This window comes from Alexandromys fortis, unplaced genomic scaffold (genome assembly GCF_014885135.2).
Source record: "Alexandromys fortis isolate MF-2015 unplaced genomic scaffold, M_Fortis_MF-2015_v1.1 scaffold_213, whole genome shotgun sequence".
Classification (NCBI taxonomy): domain Eukaryota; kingdom Metazoa; phylum Chordata; class Mammalia; order Rodentia; family Cricetidae; genus Alexandromys; species Alexandromys fortis.
This window is the reverse complement of record NW_026068093.1, coordinates 2437907-2460204: the sequence shown is the minus strand read 5'-3', so window position 1 is coordinate 2460204 and position 22298 is coordinate 2437907. Positions and strand designations below refer to the sequence as shown.

The following is a 22298-nucleotide window of genomic DNA, read 5'->3' as shown; positions in this document are numbered from 1 at the left end:
AAATGTGCCCAAGAACAAAAAGGTAAACTTTATAAATAGCTAACTGTTGGAAACAGTGCAAGAAGACATCAGCAAATCTCACCCAATAGATTTTATCAGCACTCTGCTGTATATAAAGTCACTTCCTCCCTGCCCTTCAAGTGAATGGATCTGTACCAGCTTATCAATACTGTCAGAATTAAAGAGAGCCTCAGAGTTGTGTGCCAGATCCTGGTGTGCTCACTCACTCACTGTTAACAGACAGCTCCATGCCCACAGTGCACTACTTCTGCAGCAGACATGGCTCAGATGGATCTTTTTTTACTCCGGCAAGGCTCAGAGTACTCACTGGGAGAGGGAGACAGAGGGGGGCTACCTTTAGATCCTAGAAAGACACCTGTATTTCTTGGGTCTGTACTGTGAGCAAACCTGGGAGTCCTAGGCCAGGCCTTGTCTCTCCAAACAGGGATGAGTAACCCCAGAAGGGGATGGGCTAGATCTCTGGAGCAGCACGGCCAGTACCTGGGCAATCCGATGATGCTGTAGCTTAATTACACGAGACACAGCCATTTGCATGCTGCCGAACACAGCAACCACCTCCAGAATCTTATCATCAAATGATGGAGCTGCAAAAGTCTGAAAAAGCCAGCATGAAAGCTGTCTGTCCCACTTCCCTAAACACCCTGCCCCTTGTTTTGCTTCCTGCTCTGGGGGAGATGAAGCAGACAGGCCCACACCCTCAGGTAAATGCAGCACCAGGGGTAGTTATCTGTTACCCAGGTATCACATTGCCTAGGACTAGCTCTCACACCTGCTACTTATTAGCCATGAGACCTCAGACAAGTTATTCATGCCCTTCTTCCTTCAGAGCAAAATAACACTGCTTGCTCCTTAGAGGCAGGTATGTGAAATGAATGTGCTAACAGATACTTACAACAGTGCCCCACTCTTAAGTCTACAATAAATGCTAGTTGTTTTCTTTTTAGTTACATGCAAAGATGCCATTCCCCCGGTTAACGCCTATAATATCTTCCTACATTCTCAGCATAAATTCCAGACCTGCCCTTGTCTTCTATAGTACCATGCAATTGAGGCCCTATGGACATCTCCCTTCTCAGTGCATGCATTTTACACTGCAGTTAGGGAACCTTTCTCTATACACTCTATCCCTTCTTGCTTCTCAGCTTCTACATCTTGTTTTTAATACCAACATGGTGTTTTCCCCATCTGGTACCAACCAACTTGGTCAGGCTAAATTCTCCAAGTCTCAACTTCCCCTCACTTGATCATATGTTAGGCCTGCCTTCTAGACAGCAGGCTAATATCAGTGAAGGAGCCTGTCTGGTCTTCCACCATGGCCACTGTCAGGATCAGGGATATACATCTAGTCACAAATCCCTGACGTTGCTAAGCCCAGCTCACCCACCTCAAACCCCATACGTACATCATCTTCCTTAGTGCCCCCCCAGAAGTTGGTTCCTCCGGCATAGCTGGGAATGTTGAGAACGGCAATTCCCTGAAGACTTGGGAGAGGAATCGGGCGCCCATCGCACTGAGCCACAAAAAGGCAGATGGAGAGAAAAAAGCAATGCTCAATATGCACCAGTCCTTCGCCAGCACTAGATATGCTGGAGGCCTGGGGTGAGGAGAGCACCTCAGGGAGTCATCCAACAGCAATGCTCTATAGCCAAGGGTAGGAAACACATGCAAGACCAGAAGGCTACCACTTACCTCAAGCAGGACCTTTTGCTCCAGGTTCCTGTAGGTTCTGTGCAGCAGTTCTTTGGTGCCGAGGACACCATACCACATCATGTTCTTGGTCCGACTCCTGGAAAAAGAAGTATTACCTTGGGCAGGATTTCCCTTACAGTAACTTGAATTACTGCTGCAGAACTTGGGGAGTCAGCAACTGTGATAGCAGGACCATAACAAGGGAGTCTGGGCTTCTCAGACATGCAAAAAGAGTAAATTTACCAATGAGGAAGTATGCTACAAACTGACATTTTGTCAAGAAAGCAATCACACCCTGAAAAAAAAGTAAGTGACCCTCAAAAAAAATTATATATCATGACTTCTGGCCATAAAATTATCCTGGGGAGATGAATAGTGGATAAAGTGCTTGCTGTGCAAGCATGAGGACTGGAGCTGAATCTCCAGAACCCACATACACACAACTGGATGCGGTAGAGCATATCCATAACCTCAGGGCACCCTGGCTTGATGGAAAGCAAAGCAAGAAAATCCCCAGAAGCCCATGGACCAGCCAGCAGGTACATAGCAGTGAAAAATAGAAAATTTTCTCAAAAAAGGGTGGAAAGCAATGACCACATGACACTTGAGATAGTCTTCTGACCTCTACACATGCAGTGTAGCATGTGCCCATCCACACCCACTCACACATATACAAATAAATAAAATTATGCTTGCCATATAGAATTTGGAAAACACAGGAAAGCACAAGGAAAAAAATAATTTCCAAATCTCCAGCCTCTGTACACCCTATGTCCTGATAAGTGGGAGGAAACTAGGCAGTCTGTAGATGAGCAGTGTTCTCCTTACCAACAGTGCTGGGACTTGTGTCACCTGCCTCTAACAAGCCATCACAGACTCTGATACTAGGTAAGAGACAACCAATTCTAGTCATCCATCATAACTAGCTTCCTTGTGTCCAGTCTGCCCAAGCTGGCCAACTCCTTCCTCTTCTAAGCTGGCTTCTTGAGCTGCCTGCTTTCCACTCTTCTGACAATAAGGATTACCTACCTGCATTTCTCTGGGTGCTCATCACGCTTGTTGTTGAAGTCCAGAGATATCTTCGCATCCAAACCAATGCCAAAATAGTTGTTCATGACACACTTCTCTGTGTAGTACTCTCTGCAAAGGTGAGTTTAAAGGCTCACAACAGCTCTGCCTGACAAGTTCCTTCACAGACTGACCTGCTGCCATTTCTCCCATAGAGCAAAACTCATCACTTTTTCCAAGTTTTGCTGGTGTTTCAGTGTTTTGTTTTGTTTTGTTTTCCTGTGTTTGAGTGTTTGTTTAGAGTTTGAACCCAGGGCCCTGATTCAGGGTTTGTTTGGGGTGTTTGTTTGTTTTGGTATGAGGTCTACTGAGACATAATTCACATACAATGTCACTACTACTTTAAAAAGTACATGATTCAACAGTTTTTAGTATATTCATAGTCCTTTCATCTTTACGATCAAATTTCAGAACCATCATCACTTGCACTGGCTCCTACTTCCTTGCCATTCTGACCCTAGAAATCACTGATCCACTGGAAGTGCTTATCCAGGACCTGTCAAATAAATGGAATGAAACAGTGTGGCCTGTCTCTGGCTCTTTTCCTTCATCCACAGTTTATCTTTATGGCAAAGCAATCTTCCATTATATGGACACACCATATTTTTGTTTATCATTAACTGATGGACATTCAAATTGTTTTATGGGAGCATTAATGCCTAGTGTTACTGTAGACACGTGTTTTAGAATCTCTAGTGTTTGTACCATGGGCAAAACCACTGGCACACAGAGCTTCTGGTTTGCCCTTCTGAAGCACTGCCAGCCTGTTTCCCAGGTATCTTCATGGCATGCTTCTCAAACATCCCTATATTGCCCAAGCAGTCTCTGAAGTGAAAGGGCAGTGACTGAAAATACCTGTACCAATGTCAAAGGCCTCCCTGCTCCAGAGCACTGCTGGGGACTTGTCTTTGGCACTGTCGCTGCACTCACCTACTCCTCCATAGGTGTGTCCTACCCCATGCTCTTCCCCCAGTTCCAGGGAAGGAAGACATTGAGGAGGGTAAATTCTGAAAACTGCCATAGACACTGGACATGAAGAGGGGCTCCGCAAAGCTTGCACCAGAATTCTAATATATTTTAACCTATGTTTCTTACAAACTAATGAAAACCAATATCTATAGTAAGAGCCCTTCCTGATCACACATCTAATTCAAATGCCTTGTAACTGCTCAGAAAAGCTCTGGGGCCAAACTATTTTAAGAGCCAAAGAACACGTGATGAATAGTATTTATAGGTATGGGTGGGGGGAGTAATGCAGAAAATAGGAGAAGAGAGGAGGTTGGGTGCAGGTATCTAAGGAAGAGGAAGCTATCAATGACAGAGGGGGGAAAAGTAGGCTTAGTTACAGACGGAGGCCATGACATCAAAGGATTTGGTAAGCAAAAGAAGTCTCCTGTTCTAGGTCTCAAGAGTGCTATCCCAGAGTGACTACAGCTCTGGGTCTGCTGAGGAAGACCATCAGAGTCTGAGCTTAAGACCAGATCAGGAGCAGAGACCCATGTACCACCAGGCTGACTGAGGAGCCACCTTACCAAAACAGGGCCTCTGAACCACACGAGTACTCCATCACACCACACCAGAGAGTAAGAGCAGGCAACTTATAGCCAGCTGTCACTAGCCTCTCTCTAGCTGCCCACAGCTGTAATCAATAGCAAGAAAAAGATGTCTAGAACATTGTCTTTTTGGTTTGAGGAATACCATCTGCAGTGAGCTCTAATATAGAGAAGGAATCCATTAAAACACTAGGCAGATGCCCTCAGGGTATTAAAACACAGCAGAAGAGGTCACGCCTCCACTGAAACACAACATAGAGCAACAATCAGACTTTCTCTCTAAAATCCTGTCTCCTGGGAACCCTAAGATCCAGGGAACAACCACATAGAGGATCTTTCAGTCCAGAAATGCTACATCATTGAAGGAATGGCAAACGCCATGGGAAAACAAGAGACAAGGACAAAAATAGTGTAATGAGTAAAGCAGTGTCAACACAGTCAACACTGATCTGACCTGGGACAGGACAGGACAATAGCAGGTCTGTCCTCTGCTGTCCTATAGTAGGCTATCGGGAAGGCTCTCAGACACACTTCCAAGGCTGCAATTTTCCTCATTCAAGAACAGCCAAAAGAGAGCCTGCTACTCAGGTGTCTGCTAATAGCTCTGACTGATTTATTAATCAGGCCTCGGCACTCTGCATCCTAACAAAATGTCCCGTTGATGTTGCCTCATACTCACAGGTTTTCAGGTTCAGCATTAAAGGGATCAGCATTAATTAGCAAGCGACTGATGACTGAGCCCCCTGGCAAGGAGCCAGACATCCCTGCCCGAACACCTGAAAGGGAAGAGGAAGAGGGTACTGGCCAGGAACTCTAGACAGAACAAATCAAATATGTTGACACCACATATTCTAGAGGACAACATTATAAACAAGTGCTCCAATTTGACTAACAATTCAAAATCACCACTACCATCCCGTATTTATGGGACAAAAGTAGGCTATATTAGACAACAGAATTTAATATCCAGAATACACCTTAACACTGTCTCCTTGGGCTACCTTGCCTTTTATTTAAACAGGTACTGTTCCAGGCTGGGTATATCAATGGTCTTACCCACCACTGGTTCCTGCATGCTGCAATACTGACCTGTCAGGCAAGAGGTGCCCACTGGTACAACAGTGGTATGACTATTATGGGTAACTACCACTTTCTGCCTATATTTGTGGCTTGTACCACAAGATGGGGAATTCATACCTAGTGCTATAAGCCTGGCCAATAGTCCACACTGGGGAGTATGGGTCCTAAGAGAGAACCTGCTGTTTTGCTAAACAATCATGATGTCAAATTGCAATGTAAATACATGTTTCTACCTATAGGTTAGTGCTATGTTCTACCTTGGTCAGAGAAGCTTCTTTCTCCAGTGGGCAGTAGTTAATGTAGAGACCCTAAATTGGTCAAAGCGCTGAGAATGAATGAGTGTTGAATGCTTTACCCTAATTAGGGTATCTATATCAATCCCTACCAAAGGCTCGGGGAACACTGAGGAAAACAAACAAACCTGTAAGAGCCAGAGGATGGGGAAGAGAGCTGTGAGGTTCTATCTTATGGACATAACATGGCAACTACACTCAAAACTCACAGCAGCACTGACTACCTGCATAATATCAAGCCAGTCAAAGTTCAAACACAGACAGGAGAAAGGTTCCTTCTAAGGCCATGGGCCCAGTTAAGGAGCTACTGGCAGTTGATAGTTCTTGGGGGAGAGCAGGTCATTTTTGTTCGGTGTGTGGCTGTTCATAAGTTGCCCATGTTACAGTGGATGGAACATACCTATAAACACTAATTAGACTCAGTGGAATATAAAAAAAAATTTAAATTTAAGAGGAGGAAATAATGTAGGGAAAACACATTGGAGGGCCATAGGGAGGATCTGAAGGGGAGTGTTGGGTAGATATGATCAAAATACATTATATATATATATGAAATTGCTAAGAATAAAAAACACTAATTAAACAAAAATGCAGTTTCCATACAGACACATAAACTACAGAGTTCTGCCACTATTTCCATGTCTACAAGCTCTTCAAGGATAGCAATACTCTTATTTTAAGACCCAGGGTGTCACAAGACCAGCCATGGCCAGCAAGCCAGCCTACCCACCCCAAACCTGAGACCCCAGGGGTGAGTGGCTTACTCACTTGGATATAGGATCTTGGCGTTCAGAGCAGGAAGGCCATCCCGACTTCCTGTCGGGGGAGGGAGTGAGGCAGAGCTGCCAACGGACAGACCTTTGCTCATTAGCTTTTCACAAGGGGCTCTGGATGCTGTAAAACAGAACAACACACTTGAAACTGTCCAAGGTCAAACACAGCTGAAAAGAGTCACAACAAAATGAGCAGACAGGAGGGCTGTGGGAAGAAAGAGTTACAAGCCTCTCATCAGCCAGCAGTAAGTGAGATGAACAGTCCTGCATAAAGAGAGAGGTCCTTACACATACACTGACATACACTGTGGGTCTGGATTCATCCTGAAGGGACACAGACATGGAAAGAAGTGTAAGAATGGAGAGTTTGGGTGTAGAAGACACAGAGTTCTGATGCCAATCAACGCTATGTCTAGTCTAGGAGAGTTCCCATCCCTCTCCCATAGTGGCAGGACAGGCTGATGGGAAGAACCCTTTCCTTGTGAAAACCTTTGCTAGGTCTATCCCAAGAGGGACCAAGGTCTCAGTTTTGCCAGACACATATAAGTATCCATAAGAAGGCTCTGAGGAAATCCAGGGAAAACAGGCACCAGGTGCTCCTCAGCAGAGGAGGCCCTCTTTCCTGCAGGTCTAACAGTGCACGTGTCTCTACTAAACGTATTTCAGTGACATGAAGGAGGTACAGAGATGCAGGCCACAGGTGGTTTACTCAAGTGGCCAGAGCAATGAGAAAAGGCACTCTAAAGTGCCCAAGAGAAGCTCACTAAGTATCACCCAAACCAAAGCCCAGTCGTACCTTTGCGGTAGCTCCTCCCCTTGGCAACCACACAGCTCTCACTATGGGCAGATGATGGGCACACCCTATTATCAGTTTTCAGGTCCTTCTTCTCAGATTCAGAGAGGCCCAGGACAAAACCCTGCTGCTCCTGGGTCTGGGCATTCTGCTCATCCACCGCTGGTAAAGAAAGAATATTCTTGTTAAGACTTCTCCAGTAGGGCTAAAGGTGCTTTAGGCCCTCTCTTCTCAATTTAGAATAGATCACAGCTCAGACCCAAAATCCTCACCACCACACCTTAGCCCAGTGCCCTAGCTCAGTTAATACAACAGCACCTGGGCATTCCAGATAATAGCTGGGGAGAAAGACTCTGAGACAGGGGGGATGTGGAGGTGAGGAGAGTTACAGAGAAGCCCCAGCAGGACAGTGGCATGGCCACACCAGGGACCAGGTGGCATGTGACCACAAGTCTGAAGTGAGAAGAGGTGGGTCCACTCAAGGTAAGGAGTAAGGGAGGGGCACGGTATGCTTGGTCTTTTACCACATCCAGGGAACATGGGAATTCTAGTGCCACCTAGTGACTAAGAGGTCTATTACCTTTTTCTGTGTGCTCTATGATCTGGCGAATTGCTTTCTTCAGGCTGTTTGCTCTCAGCATTAGCTGCTCCCGAGGCCGGAAGATCTGTGGCCGTGAGGGGCATGCAGAGCCCACCAGCCGGTCCCCAGCAGAGCTACAGACGTTGCTTGATCCATCCCCATCTTCAGCTTCCTCAGCAATGGTTGGAGGTGGGTTAGACAGAGAGGATGAAGCCTGAGACTCATCATCCAGGGTCTTGAGGAGAGAGTCCAGCTTCTCTTTCAAGACAGAGCACTATATGGGAGTAAAAGTGGCATGAAAAGCAAGCTCTTCTGCACCTGCTGCCCCACCTACCCTGTGCCCAGGAATCCACCTTCTTGGCCATGACCTCCGACTCCTGTGAGCTCTCTGTTGTCTTCTCATAGGCCTTGCCCACCCGAGCTACAAAGTCCTTCACAGTCTCACAAAGCACTCTGTAGAAAACAGAAGGCAGCTGGGCTGAGACCCTGGGTAGCACACTTGACTGCCTCTCTGAATCCCTGAAGCCCCGGCACTCACTTGGCTGATGAGATCACCACTGAATGCTGGTCTGAAGTCAAGATTTTAGAAAGATGAGCTGCAACCGAGTCTTCATAGAAGAGAATTTGTTGCACCTATAATCACACCAAAAATAGGGGCACTTCAAAATTGACTGTGAGTGCCATTAGTATCCGACTCAAGCGGAGGTTTTCTTGAGCCCTCCTGGTGTATCCCTTGACAGAACAGACCATCTCAAAGCACTATCAGGGCTGTCTACTACTAAGGGAACAAGGTCAAAAGCTTCACCAACCTGTGAACAGACTAAAACAATGGGTCTGAACAAAACAAAACCTGTCAGAGGTAACAATCAGGACAGTCAAACAAGCCTGGAGGCCCTGGCAAGTAACCCCAGCCTATCTTTGGTGATATGCTAGTGGCCATTCAGACCAAAAGTTTCCTTTCCTACTTGACCAGAGACTCTGCCAATGGGTATAAACCATCCCGCACTCCTCTACCCACCAACGGGAGAGTGTCACTGTCCTCTGCCCTCCCTGTGGCCAGCAAGCTTTCCCACAAGCCAAAGAAAGATCATCTGTGCTGGACTCTCCAAGATTTTCCTAGGCACTTCTCAGGTTCTGAACAAATATATATTGGCTTTTCTTCCGAGACAGGGTTTCTCTGTGTACGTATTGCTGTCCTAGAACTCGCTCTATAGACCAGGCTGCCTTGAACTCACAGAGATCCTCCTGCCTCTGCCTCCCATGTGCTGGGATTAAAAAAAATGTCCTACCATGCCCAGCATCTGCATAAATATTCTTCTCAAAACAAAAGCACAGACCATTCTCTGCACGAAATCATCCAAAGCAGACATGGTTTTGTTTGCTGACTGTTGCTGCCCTTGACCCCTGCTTGACAGACCAACCAACACTCAGGTAGTCCCAGTCACCTAGTAGGACCAACACAGCATGTGTCCAGCACTGCAGTCAGGACATAAAGACAAAACCCCACCCCTCAGGATTACAGAGCTGAATCCAGTGAGTGGCCACTGCTCAGCACAAAGAACTGATGCTGAAGCAGAGTTATCTAACTGCAAGGGCAACGTAAACAACAGAGAGGGAGAAGTGGGCAGAAATAAAAGACTTCTGGAATAGACAGGAGGGGGCTGGTAGAAAGGAAGAGCAGATTGTAATAGGTGCTGAGTTACAGTCAGGAGCATAGGACATCACAGGGGATTAGATATTAAGAAGCCCCTCAATTCCTGGTGACAACTTAGGAAACCCCATACAGGTATGAAGCCTTAGGATTGAACCTGCTTAGCCTCAAGCTCAGTCCGAGGTTCACACTTGAGGACCACACAAGGGTCAGGGATGCAGTCAAACAGCCGAGCAAATGAAGATCACCACATAGGGCTTAAACAGCAGGTGGTAGGCTGGGACGCATTTCTGTGTTGAGTGCTATGCCCGGCACTATAAAAGAGCAAGAGCAAGCAGATAGTGGTACCTCTGAGTCCTCGCCGAAGTCCTCAGTAACTGTGGAGGAGGAGGCCTGCCGAGGAAGCTTGGTCTCATATGCCATGACACTCCACCTGCACAGGTCCAAAGTCAGCTCAGTTGTAGACTGCCCACCAGCACTCAGAAATCTACAGACCCCCCAGAACCAACCCCTCATCACTCCAATGTTCTGGTCTAGTACCTTGACCATAGTACTATTCTGACTTCTTTTTCTGGTTTTTTGAGACATTGGCTAGTGTGACCCAGGTTAGCCTTGAATTCACTATATATCTAAGAAAGAATGACCCGACCCTCTGCCTCCACTTCCTAAATACTAGGACTGTGGGCGTATCATACCACTTGCAGTCTGGCCTCATTTTTAAGCTCCATCTTGACTCTGCATCTGTAATTTAGCTCTTGACCTGTCTGAGAATGATGTCTCATCTTCACAGCCCATAGGTTACCACAGCTCACCTTGGCATTAAACATGGTTTTAAGAGCTTACCAGTGTTCAGTATGCCCAGAGGAGATAACTATCTCACAACAGCTGACACATAGACACCCCACTCACTAAGAGGGGCCCAAATGGGAGGCGCATCAAAGTCATTCTGACCACCAGCTAATCCTGAATCCTAAGGCACCAAGGAACATTTTCATCAGAAAAAAAAAAAAAAAAAGTGTGTGTGTGTGTGTGTGTAGTTTTGGGGAATGTGGGAGGCTGCCATCTAGCTCCAAAATAGGAATATCCCATTCAAGGAAGCCAAGGTAGTTATACTCTAGAACAGTGGTTCTCAACCTATGGGTTGTGACCCCTTAGGGGTCCAAAAACCCTTTCACAGGGTTCACCTAAGACCATCAGAAAATACATATTTACATTACCGTTCATAACAGTAGCAAAATTACAATTACAAAATAGCAACAATAATAATTTTATGATTGGGGGTCACTACAACATGAAGAACTGCATTAAAGAGGCACAGCATTAAGAAGGTTAAGAACCACTGCTCTAGGGAATAACTACCCATACTCATTCTGAGTATGGTACAATGTGGGACAATGGTGTTGCTCAAGTAATGAAGATGGTTTTGCAGATCATTACTGGACCCTGAACCAAGACAGTCAAACTACAATCACCTTCTCTGCAATCCTGAAGGATGCAGGGGTGGCCTCAGAAGATGACCTGGAAGGTCTGAGGCATGTTTTGTCTTTGTTTTCTTTTATCCTTTTTTATCTGATCAAAAGCCATCAGAAAAATAAATATATGCTCAAGTCCAACTTGTATAAGTCACGCCAGAAGACCCATGGTTCTTCACTGGTCTCAGTCTAAGATGCCTTGTCAAGCTGCTATTCACAGTCCTAGCTGCCCCACTCACCTGTCCAGCATCTTAGTGCTGGCCCTCTCCAGCTTCGCCAGGATCTGAGGGAGCTGGGTGTCATCATCACAGGCAGAGCCCCAGCCGAGAACACGGGCCAGGTCATTCCCTGTCCCCAGGGGCAGCACACCTAGCTGACACTGGTGGAAAACAGTGAGGGAAACTTGCCCTTAGACACCAGGTCTAAAAACCAATCCCATCCAAGACCCACCCTGTTAATGTCAACAATGGCCACAGGAAAACAAAGAGGTTGGATCTGAAGTATGTGGCCTGTACCTTCTCAGCAGAGCCCACCAGAGAGGACAGATGGACTCTGGGGTCACCAGCAGATACAAGGAGCACCAGCCCTTCCTCATTTATTAACATGTCTTAATAATCAACCTTTAAGGACCCTTGGTTCCTACAACCCCTTCCTTCCCAAACATACTGCAGTACCCACAGTATGTAGCTTCCCAAACATCACTCACCCACTATGTATCTCACTCACTGAGGCCAAATTCACTTTTCAAAAGCTGTCATTAGCATTACTCCACACAACTAAAATCATCCCCATTGACTTCTAAGGTCCTATCAAAAAGCATGCTAAAATAGTTTGAACATACGGGGCCTAGTCTGCTCCCATTTACCTATGACTTGGATGCTTCCCCAAACTGGCCCCAACCCTGTTCTATCTTCCTAGACTGAACAGAGGGCAGAAATGAGGGAATAAAACAGAGCAGAGAAGAAAAAGGGAGCAAATAAGAGTTTTGGTAAAGTTTGCTGCGAGTCGAGAGGGACCCAGGACTACAATTACCCAAGGGAAGGTCATTCTCAGCAGCCCAAGGATGGTCCAGACTAGGGAGGATATAGCAGAGCTGGGGTCAGCAACTTTAAGCCTAGCTTAAATCAGGGAGAGGAAAACCAAAGAATCAGGAATAGCTGTGGACTTCTGCTTGGGTCCTGGTGGTGACACATGGACAAGGTAAAAACTCAGTGACAGAAAGGGTTAGAAACCTGCAGCACTGCAACACCCAAAGACCCTGAGAGTCCCCAAAGTTGACGTGGCACCACACTCCAGCAAGTCACAAAGCTTTCCCCTAAGGAAGAGTGATGGGGATGGGACCCATGAGGTCCAACCACACAGCATGTAATAAGCCCAGAAGAAGGAACACCACCACATACAGAGATGGGGAAACTAGAGTTGACAGAGCTCTGAGGAACAACAAGGAAACCACAGGAAACAAGAGCGTGACTAAGTAGAAGAACCACATTTATAGCCTTCCTGGCAAGCAATAGTAAATTCTGTTAATCCTACCACTGGGAGGCGCTACTTTTCTAGAGTTACTGGTGGCTGTCAGTAGGCCCTAGGACCGTCCCTAGTCCAAACACACAAAGTACCTACCACTTGTTAAGCAGGATTCAACAGAGAACATAAAATCACTGAAAACTTGAGGGATTCATTAGACAGTATAAGGCAACACAAAATTAATGTTTTTATGATCTTGGCACAGGGGTGATTACCTCAATAACAACAAAAAATATGAAGGAAAAGTGACAAACCAAAAAACTAGGAAAAATGATCTTTAATGACAGGTAAGGTACCCATATAACAACGATCATGGAACATCAATTTTTAAATGTGATTTCCTCAGTAGAAAATAAGACAAAAACCATAAACAGAGATTCATTTAAAACATCAGTCAAGTAAGACTGCTTGACTTTATCATTACTTAAAAATAAGACTCTGTTCACATAGCTGGGCAAAGTAAGTTCGTGTCACCTGGAAAAGGTGAACTGGAGCAGGCCTGACCAGTGCAGTCTGGCACTACACATATTTAAATAAGGGCTCCTCAGAACAGAAGATCCTGGAGCATATGCAGGATTTTGCCAGGGTTGTCTCAGCCCTCCAGCCATGCACTAGGGTAGAAGCATTAACACAGGGAGCACATCCTCTGGAGAACTGCCACTCCGAGCTGCCCACGGAGCAAAGTATGGAAGTGCACACATACTGTTCTTTCAGCAGTACAGTCACGGACTAGCAAGGGAATACCAGATGAACTGCACATTTAATACAAACAATCTGAGTGGTGGTTGTGACAGTGTGCAGCGCACACTGGAGTGAAAATTCAATGAACACAGTAAGCAATCAGGATAATCTATTTTCTCTACCATTAGAAGTTAAATATTCTTTCTTCCTCTCCTCTCAAGCCCAAGGCATCCAGAAATTAGGTACATCACCTCCCAGTAAAGAGCTAGATCTTAAGTGACTATAGCCACCACAGAAAGCCTGATGTTTTTACAGCTCCCTTGACCAAAATCAATCAGTCTCCTCCTCCCTCTCTGTCTCTCTGTCTGTCTCTGTCTCTCTCTCTCTGTCTCTCTCTGTCTCTCTCTCTCTCTCTCTCTCTCTCTCTCTCACACACACACACACACACACACACACACACACACACACACCTCTAGAACCTTCATTGCTAACTCTTAGACACAAACATATTGAAACACAGCCCAATACCCAGACTTCTTGGTCCCTTTCTGACCTCAGCTCTTGCCTAGAGCTGGGGTTTCCCTCAACCCAGGTACCTGTTTGTGAAGGTTGAGACTGTCGATTTCAGAGAGAACCCAGCCAACACTGCCATCCCCGCCACAAACCAGAATCCGGAAGGTGTCAAACTTCTGAAATAACCGTAAGCTGTAGAGAATGGGAAGTCAGGGAAATGAGTGTACTCTAAAAGACAAATGATGGTTTTCTGTCCTGAGCTGGGGGAAGCACCCTGTTCCGTATGGCTGAACCTACACCCAGGCCGAGCCCACGTGTATAAAGAGTTTATGAGACAACATTAGGTGTCTGTCTAGCCCTTCTGCTCAGGGCCCATCTTTGTCTATGTGGCTGATGATGGTTCCAGATCCCAGCAGCTCTTCCAGCCAGGAACATGGAGGAGACAATACACACATTCCACAGAGTATCAAGACAATCTCATTTGATGTGAGCACCTACGAAGACTTGTGGGCACAGTCTTCTACATCCCAGACAAATACTGGACCCAAGAATCCCTACCTTCAATAGTCCTTATTCATGTACTAACCACCAGCCTTCCTTGTGGCCTGGCCCTGAGCCTTGACACCACTCACATAGGTTACAGATGCCCACAAAATACTAGCCCCTCTACAGCATTTAACCCCCAGACCAGACAGACAGCTCTCCTAGTCATGTAATTCAAGCCTTTTCTCTTTAACTTCAGCCTCCCTTTTGGGCTCCTGTTGGTCATACTGCCTCTCCCACTCATAATGACACCACAGCCTTTGCTTACTCCTCACACTCTTCCTGCAGACTTCATCCTTGCTTTCAATTCAAGAACCACACAGGTACTAATGACCAATTCCACATTGTATACCCCTGAAGCTCCATGCCCACACCTCCACCAGGATGTACATCCCTGGTGTCCTATAGTGCCTCCAGCAGGGTATGTCCCTCCTTGGACATGGTCCTACCCCAATATTTGGATATGACCCCTAGCTTCCTCCTCTAGCTCAACTAGGCTCAGCCTCTATTGCTCCTCTGAGTTCTCAGGGAGCTTCCAACAAAACCCTCCTCAAGCAAAAGGATTGTTATATGTTTTCTCTAATGACTTGCTATTTAAGAGGCTGTTGTCCTTCCTTTTCAGGAAAGACTCAAATATCTCAGCAAACAATTGCAGCCCTCTCTGACCAGCATCTGATGTCCTCAGCTCCCCCAAGGTCTAACCAGGCCCACCATGCATATAGGAGAAGATGATGGCTCTCCTTAGGGGCTAGCGTACTGGAAATACTAAGACACTGGCTTAGCATAGGCACCCTTACTAGAGATCCCAAAAAATCAGTGCCTCCCTCCAGTCAAGTGGCCGAAGGTCGTACTACGTGACCCTAACTATCCACATTTATTGCCTTCCCATCTGTGGGCTTGCAGAGCTGTCTATAGCAGAGCTGGACACAGAGGAAGTACTCAGAACACAAGCTAAGACAACAAGACATTGCCTCAGATCTGAACCTAAGTGCTAAGCAGCAAGGCTGCATTTGACCTCCAACTGGTGAGAGACGTATTTACAAGTATCCTTTAAATATTTACCTGTGAGGCCCTTGCTCTCTGGGGAAGCAGTGGTCAATCAAAGCCACAACTCAGGAAGCTTACAAACTGTGTGATGTCAGGTGTTTTCCATAAACAACTCCCATACCAGCTCCACTGGACCTCTTATGTCGCCTCACTGTGCACAGTTGTAAATCATGGAGCTCTTGCACATCACAACCCAGTTCTACTGTGTAGCTTTCCTGCCACAACACCATGAAGCCTAAAACTCAGTTCTACCATGCAGTTTCCCTGCCAGAGTACAGTGGAGCCTTCGTGCAATATCTCTGCAGTACATTTATAGCCACATGAACCTGTTTGGTATAGTGCCTCTGGCATATATCATACCTTGAATCTCCCTACTGCTGAACTGAGACTAGTTCCTCATCAACCTCAGAAAGAATGGACCCGTGCTGTTCAAAAAAAAGGTATCTGTTGGATTCCAGGAATCCTGCCATTAAGCAAGCAGTCTGAGGGAGGAGGTCATTTGTGACTGACTTCCAGAAAGCGGTGCAGCAAGCGGTCAAGAATAGCAAAAAGAAACTGAAGGACCAGTACCAAGGAGTGATGAGAAGCATGAACCCCAAGCATGTCAGCTAAAGACACACAGAAAAGAAGTCAGGCTCATGCTATAGCAGTATCTGGCTCCAAAATAATTCCCTCTTGAGTTCCTCCCAGAATTCACATTAAAGTAGGGGCTACAAACACCTTCCACTTCAGTCTCCCCAAATGCTAGCATGTCCCATGAGTTCTATCTTACAAAGACAAATATTTCCTACAAACTTGTGGAAAATACAAAACCAAAAGGAAAAGACATGGTCTTACTGACTGGGAAATGAGAAGCCTCAGACCCTGATGCTCCTCAAGTCTCACTGCACCTGTATGAAGACACTACTGTGTTCTCAAGATAGAAAAGCCCCCTTAGTTTTGCTGAAGAAAAACTTCCTATGAACTAAGCAGGCAGTAAATAGAGCAAGGCAAATCTGTAAGCACCAACATGGAAAGACTCCAAGCACAGGAGCTGATGTGTGTGAACATGTTGCACGTAGCAGCTAGAGTAGGTGTGTATACACGTTTACAGACATGTGGTGCTTTTACAGTGGAAGCTGAAGGGTGCAAACATCTACCAACTATTAGCAATATGTCCTTCATAAGTGGAATTTGGTGACAGGCAGGTGAACTTCTTTGCTATTTAAAATGTTTTTTATAAAAATTTACTTTTATTTTATGTATATTGATATTTTGCTTCCATGTACATTCATGCATCACATGTGTGTAGTGTCTACAGAGGCAAGAAGAGGGTGTCAGATCTCCTGGAACTGAACTTATAAACAGTTGTGAGCTACCACATGGGAGCTGGGAATCAAACTTGGGTCCTCTGCAAGAACAGCTAGCACTAATACACACTAGCTAAAAATTTCTTCTCTTTCATCCTTTTAAAATAAGCATGTCTTAACTACAAAACATTGGAAGTTCCAAGAACAGCACATCTCACACAATCCCTACCCAAGGTGTGGTCCTCCATTCATGAGGTCAAAAACCTGGGCAGGGTTCAGCAACTGCTTGAATCTTCTGAGAAACTTCACACCTTGGTTGTCTCCACTTTTGGAGTTGACGAAGACCAGCAGGGGGCTTGTGCAAGATGGGGGACAGGTGGCCTTCCAGAACCCTGAAAGTGAGGGTGGAACAGAAAAGAGCCCTTACAAGCTGTTGAAGTGTTATGGACTGAATAAGCAGCAACAATCAGCACAAGAGGCAAAGAATTCACAGAGTGAGCCAATGAGTCCATGAGGAACAGCCCAGCTGTGAGGAGAGTGAGCCCACCTCATCTTATCTCCCATCTTCAAGGACTCTAGATTTGACCTCACTACACTGTCCCCTCCTCTTGCTGCTTGCCTGACAGAACTCTTTCCTCTAAAACATGTACCCCAGAGATCCCCTTCACCAATCCTTGCTAGCATGCTTCTTCATTGTCCCGATGGATATGAAGAGAGGTTCTGGGCCAACATGCTAGGATCTGCCACAGATGGTGACAGGCACAGCCCTCGAGCTCATGGCAGACCAGGACACTTTACATTTGATCTCTACTCAACAGCCAAAGGTCTCTATCAACTCTTCCAGAAAAGTGCTGGCTCAAGCTATGAGTCCTATGGCAACTCCTAGGATGACAACTGTGGCCCCTGCCCATTCCACAGCTGAGCCTAGCTTCTTGATGACCATGTCTCAAAATTGCCAAGACACCCATCTCCAGAGCTGGTAGGGAAAAAGCACGGAGAAAGGGCATGTATGTATGTGAACACAAGCATGGAGCACCTACCATCAGAGTCAATACTGTTGAGTGCTGTGGGAGGGATGACAGACACCTTACACAGGCCAAGTGGACACTTTGTCACCAAGGACTCTTTGCATGATGTATGAACCTAAAATAAAAATACACATGTTACCAAGGGTCACAGTCTCCTTGGACACACCAGAGACTTCCTGGCCCAGCAGCTGGAAAGCCTTCTCAAGAAGAGGCGAACAGCATTAGAGCAGGCTAATCTATGCTCTAAGCATCCTATTTCCTGGCCTGCACATTGAAGTTGAGAATCAGATACATCCAATGGGAGTCAGACATGAAATCAAACTGCAGCCTCAGCTCCTATCATAGTTAACTTACCTTTCAGAGTTCCTGAACAACCTGCCTTCTTGTGACTAGGCTCCTTCCTGGTCAGTCCCAGGCTCAAAACCAGGTACAAGCCATAGAAACCACAGCTGTCTAACCATGCCCCCAGCATTAAACACCTTGATTGGGGGCGGGGGGGGGAGCAGCACAGTCATTCTGTGTCTCCTCCTCTATACACAAGGATGTTGATTGCTATAATTATTGTCCTAGAACAAACTTCTCTCAGAAGAGCTTCAAAAGTATTCCTACTCTCTCTCACAGATAAGGCCCATGAACCTGTGCCAAAAGACCCCTTCCCAACCTGCTGAGATGCTGTCCAGGGAAGATATAATAGTTTTCAAGTAAAAGGCAGGATCAAATCAAAGGAAAGGCACTGTCAAGAATGAGGATGACCAGGCACATCATCCTGGTCATGGGATAGTCAAGGCTCTGAGCTTTTGGGAAGCCTCTGGGGTAAACTTACAAGGAGTTAGGAGGAAGAAAAACAAATCCCGGGGCCCAGTTGTGTCCGCACACCCACAGGCAGGGCAGATGCTGCACACTCACCATGGCCTTGCACCAAAGACAGCGCCAGTCCTGAAGGCGCAACACACTGCCACAAGTCTTGTCACACACAATGCACTTGGCACTCACAGGCAGGTTTCCTTCCAGCCACTGGTGGGGCATGGCAATCTGTAGACCAAACAGGGACATACTAAAGACATCCCAGAGTTCCAACACAGGATCAGTTGGACATCCTGAGGCAGAAGGTCTTTTTGAGACACTCCTCCCGGCACAAGCTCCTCCCTGATGGCCAGTGTGGGCAGGGATAATAAGCAGGACCTATGAGATGCCTTCCACATCACAGCACTTACTAGGAAGGAGACACCCAGACTAATGGGGATTAGGGCAGAGTTGGGTGTACAGTAATCACAAAGGTCCCAGATTTAACTGTCAGGGACACCTGATCCCAGTTTGATATCTCAAATGAGAAGTGTAGGGGGAAGGCAAGATAGTGGGTGCTGTGCAAGTCACAGGCAGAATGCCCCCTGGACATACCCCATCCTCATCCTCAATGATGTCCTTCCCGATCGAGGCCAATGTGGTCCACTTGCAGTTACTGGTTGCACGTACAGCACACCGTTTGTGAGCCTTAAATTTGCACACTGTGGGAAAAGGAACACACAACCCTACAAGTTTCACTCTCAGCAGGAGCCTCCCTATAGAACAGATGGCTGCTTAGTAAAGTTGGGATGGAATGAAAAGATTTTGATGGACATCCTTGGTACTGCTGTCCATAACAGCAGAGTATGGTTAGAGACAGTGGGGACAGCAGGGTAAGCAGCTAAGGCTTTGCAGGATAATGCGGGCCACTGTCACAGCACCTAACCTCTACCCAGCAGATAAGCAGACTCAGAAAACACTATGGAACTGAAATAACTCCATATAACAAAATACTCCTCTTTTGAATTTTCTTCATCCATTTGAAATAAATGTAAAACAAGCCATATTCACAAGCTATACAAAATGAGCAGAAGATAGGCCTGATCATAAGTCAGAGCTTGCAGTCCCTATGTGACCCCTGGTTTGCCTAGAACCATCCCCTGACCCTGTACTTTCTGAGGCATTTTCTCTCCTATATTCAGGACACAGCCCAGACAGGGCCCACACTCCTGTCTCTTCACTACTACTGCCCTTCCATTCCTCCACAGAAGCTCTGTGATACATGACACCCAAGGCTGAGTCCTCCAGGTGAAGATCAAGAAGAATGCAGTGGTGGGGACCACTTCTCCCTTGACCACCCTCAGTCATAGCAATACTCATTTATTATGACTGTGCTTGGATTTCAAACAGTTTATCGAGTAAAACCTCAGGTCACCTTTCACCACAAAGTGACAAATGCAGTTTTCTTACCTTCACAGGACAGCCCATGGGATGTGACTCCAGACAAAACTTCACGACACACATTGCAATAGGTTGGCCGTGCATGGGAACAGGCATACCAGTTGTGCATCCCTGAGAAATGATCCATACTGTATTGGGTAGGCTAGAAGAATGATATATAAAGAGGGAAAGGTAAGATTTCCCTTTGGAATTCTTTAATGTAACAACTTAAGGAGACTCTCATAAAGTACCCTAGAGAGGAAGTCAGATTCAAAAAGAACAGGAGGACCACAGTCTTGACAGGTTCACAAGACACATGCTGGGGTCCACTCACAAGTCACTGGGGCAGAGGGCATGCTAAAGTGAGAGCACGAGAGGCAACAACAGGCACCCAAGGAAAATATACTTCTCTTTTCACCTCAAAATGCTCCCTGTTCTGGACAGTCTTGAGTGCTGCAATCCAATCTTCCATTTCTTTCCTGTTGTCAGCACACAAGATCAGCTTCCTACAGGGAGTGATGACCTGGAAGAAGAATGCGCCCCATGAACCTGTGAACACGGCCAAATATGGCAGCTACAAAAGCTGTAATGTGTGTAGTCACAGGGAAAATGCTTCATCCAGGTATTCACAATAAACAGATCATAAAAGTATTTATCATGTGTTACTGTAAATCAAGATCAATCAATCTCAGCTTGGCAATGGTGGTGCACATCTTTAATCACACAGTACTTGGGAAGCAGAGGCAGGCAGATCTTGAGTTTGAGACCAGCCTGGTCTACAGAGTAAGTTTCAGGATAGTCAGGGCTACAAAGAGAAACCCTATCCTGAAAAAAAAAAAAAAAAAAAGATCAACTTGCTGGACAGTGGTGGCGCACGCCTTTAATCCCAGCACTCGGGAGGCAGAGGCAGGCAGATCTCTGTGAGTTTGAGGCCAGCCTGGTCTACAAGAGCTAGTTCCAGGACAGGCTCCAAAAAGCTACAGAGAAACCCTGTCTCAAAAAAAAAAAAAAAAAAAAAGGATCAATTTCACTCCCAACTCAAAAGGCCAATGGCATTTCATTAGCTTTCCACCAGCTGCAAACCTAAGTGAACACTCAGAACTCACTGCTCAGACTATATAAGAAGTAAGTCCTAGAAAACTGAAAAAGAGAAACAAACACAGGAACATAGATCTGTTGTTCCAGAGAGCTTTAACTTAATGAGAAGTACTTAAAAGACATAGGAAGTCTGATCCAGTTGCACTAAACTAACATGAGCATGTGTCCCATGTTAAGACAACATGGTAAGACAACATACCAACAACCAGCTTCTACAAGTTAGCTGGAACGATACACAACTGGTACTAGCCAACAGATGGAAAGGAAGGCAGGGAGAGTTTATAAACTAGTGAGAAGCTCCCTTCAGAAAAGAACAGAAAAGAACAGAAAAGAACAAAAATGAACAGAAAGCAGGGATGCTGCATCAGTACCACCACAGAAAGGAAGAAGCAGCAGCCTCTTTTCCCTATCAGTTTGGTGAAGTTCAATAAGATGACATCTAGACTTGTCAAAAGTGTGATAAAAAGGAGTCTCAAGTACTGATGGGAGGCAAACAGGTACAAACATTTTAGGGAAAAAAAGTGATAACATTTATCAAAATTTCTATAACCTCTTAATTTTTTGTATAACAAATGATACACACAAGCTCAGCAGGTACAAGCTCTCACTATTAAGCCTGAGTTCAAGCCCCAAGACTTGCACCACAGAATGAGGGACCCAACTAATGCAAGCTGTCCTCTGACCTTCACACATGTACAATATGTGTATATAACACATAAACAAATACATGTAACATAAAAATGCAAATGTTCAAGTAATTCCCAAATCAAATTTATAAAACAAAAATGTTTGGGTAGAAGTCTGGTTTTTGTGTCTTTTCCTTCTATTTTTGATTCCCTTAAGTAGAAAAGAAAGAAGAAAAGCTTCATTCCATTTATAAACTACATGCAAACAAAAAAAGTATTTATATTCTTTCTCTAAACAGTAGCATACTACAGACATCACTTCCCACCTTTGCTTTCTCTCATAATTGTGTAACCTAGCCTCCATGCCTGACAGCACATAGCATTAGAGGAGCACAGCAGTCCATAATGCAGACCCACCAGCTGCTCAGCTAGTATTGTTTACCACTGGGAACTCTGCACTGTTTAAAACCCTTTGCTATTTCACGGAGTGACATAGAGAATAATCTTTTACTATTTTTACAGTGAATCTCTGGGCCAAATTCCTGGAAGTGGAATTTCCCACTTACTCTAATGCATATGTAACTTTGTTAAATGTTGCCAAATTTCCTTCTGCAAGTGCTGGGCCATTTTTTCATTCCCACCAACAGGTTTAGAAAAAATGTCTATTATGGAGGTGGGTGGTCCTTGGACTTCCACAGGGCAAGGAACCCTGACTGCTCTTTGGGCTGACGAGGGAGGGGGACTTGATGGGGG

At 45.7% G+C, this 22298-nt stretch overlaps 1 protein-coding gene across 2 annotated transcripts in view; it reads right to left on the bottom strand.

Annotated features, from left to right (window-relative positions):
• Dgkd (diacylglycerol kinase delta) overlaps window positions 1-22298 on the bottom strand; it is a 98646-nt gene that overhangs the window by 9021 nt on the left and 67327 nt on the right. For both annotated transcript variants that reach the window (XM_050123065.1, XM_050123066.1), the window contains exons 4-22: window positions 20240-20344; window positions 19852-19984; window positions 18997-19103; window positions 18505-18630; window positions 17611-17713; window positions 16800-16962; window positions 13775-13883; window positions 11213-11352; window positions 9850-9934; window positions 8389-8483; window positions 8204-8303; window positions 7851-8124; window positions 7274-7432; window positions 6473-6598; window positions 5011-5107; window positions 2740-2850; window positions 1711-1807; window positions 1424-1531; window positions 502-615 (exon numbers count right to left, since the gene is read on the bottom strand). In XM_050123065.1, the coding sequence (XP_049979022.1) occupies window positions 502-615; window positions 1424-1531; window positions 1711-1807; window positions 2740-2850; window positions 5011-5107; window positions 6473-6598; window positions 7274-7432; window positions 7851-8124; window positions 8204-8303; window positions 8389-8483; window positions 9850-9934; window positions 11213-11352; window positions 13775-13883; window positions 16800-16962; window positions 17611-17713; window positions 18505-18630; window positions 18997-19103; window positions 19852-19984; window positions 20240-20344 (2352 nt within the window). The remainder of the gene's footprint in view (window positions 1-501; window positions 616-1423; window positions 1532-1710; window positions 1808-2739; window positions 2851-5010; window positions 5108-6472; window positions 6599-7273; window positions 7433-7850; window positions 8125-8203; window positions 8304-8388; window positions 8484-9849; window positions 9935-11212; window positions 11353-13774; window positions 13884-16799; window positions 16963-17610; window positions 17714-18504; window positions 18631-18996; window positions 19104-19851; window positions 19985-20239; window positions 20345-22298) is intronic.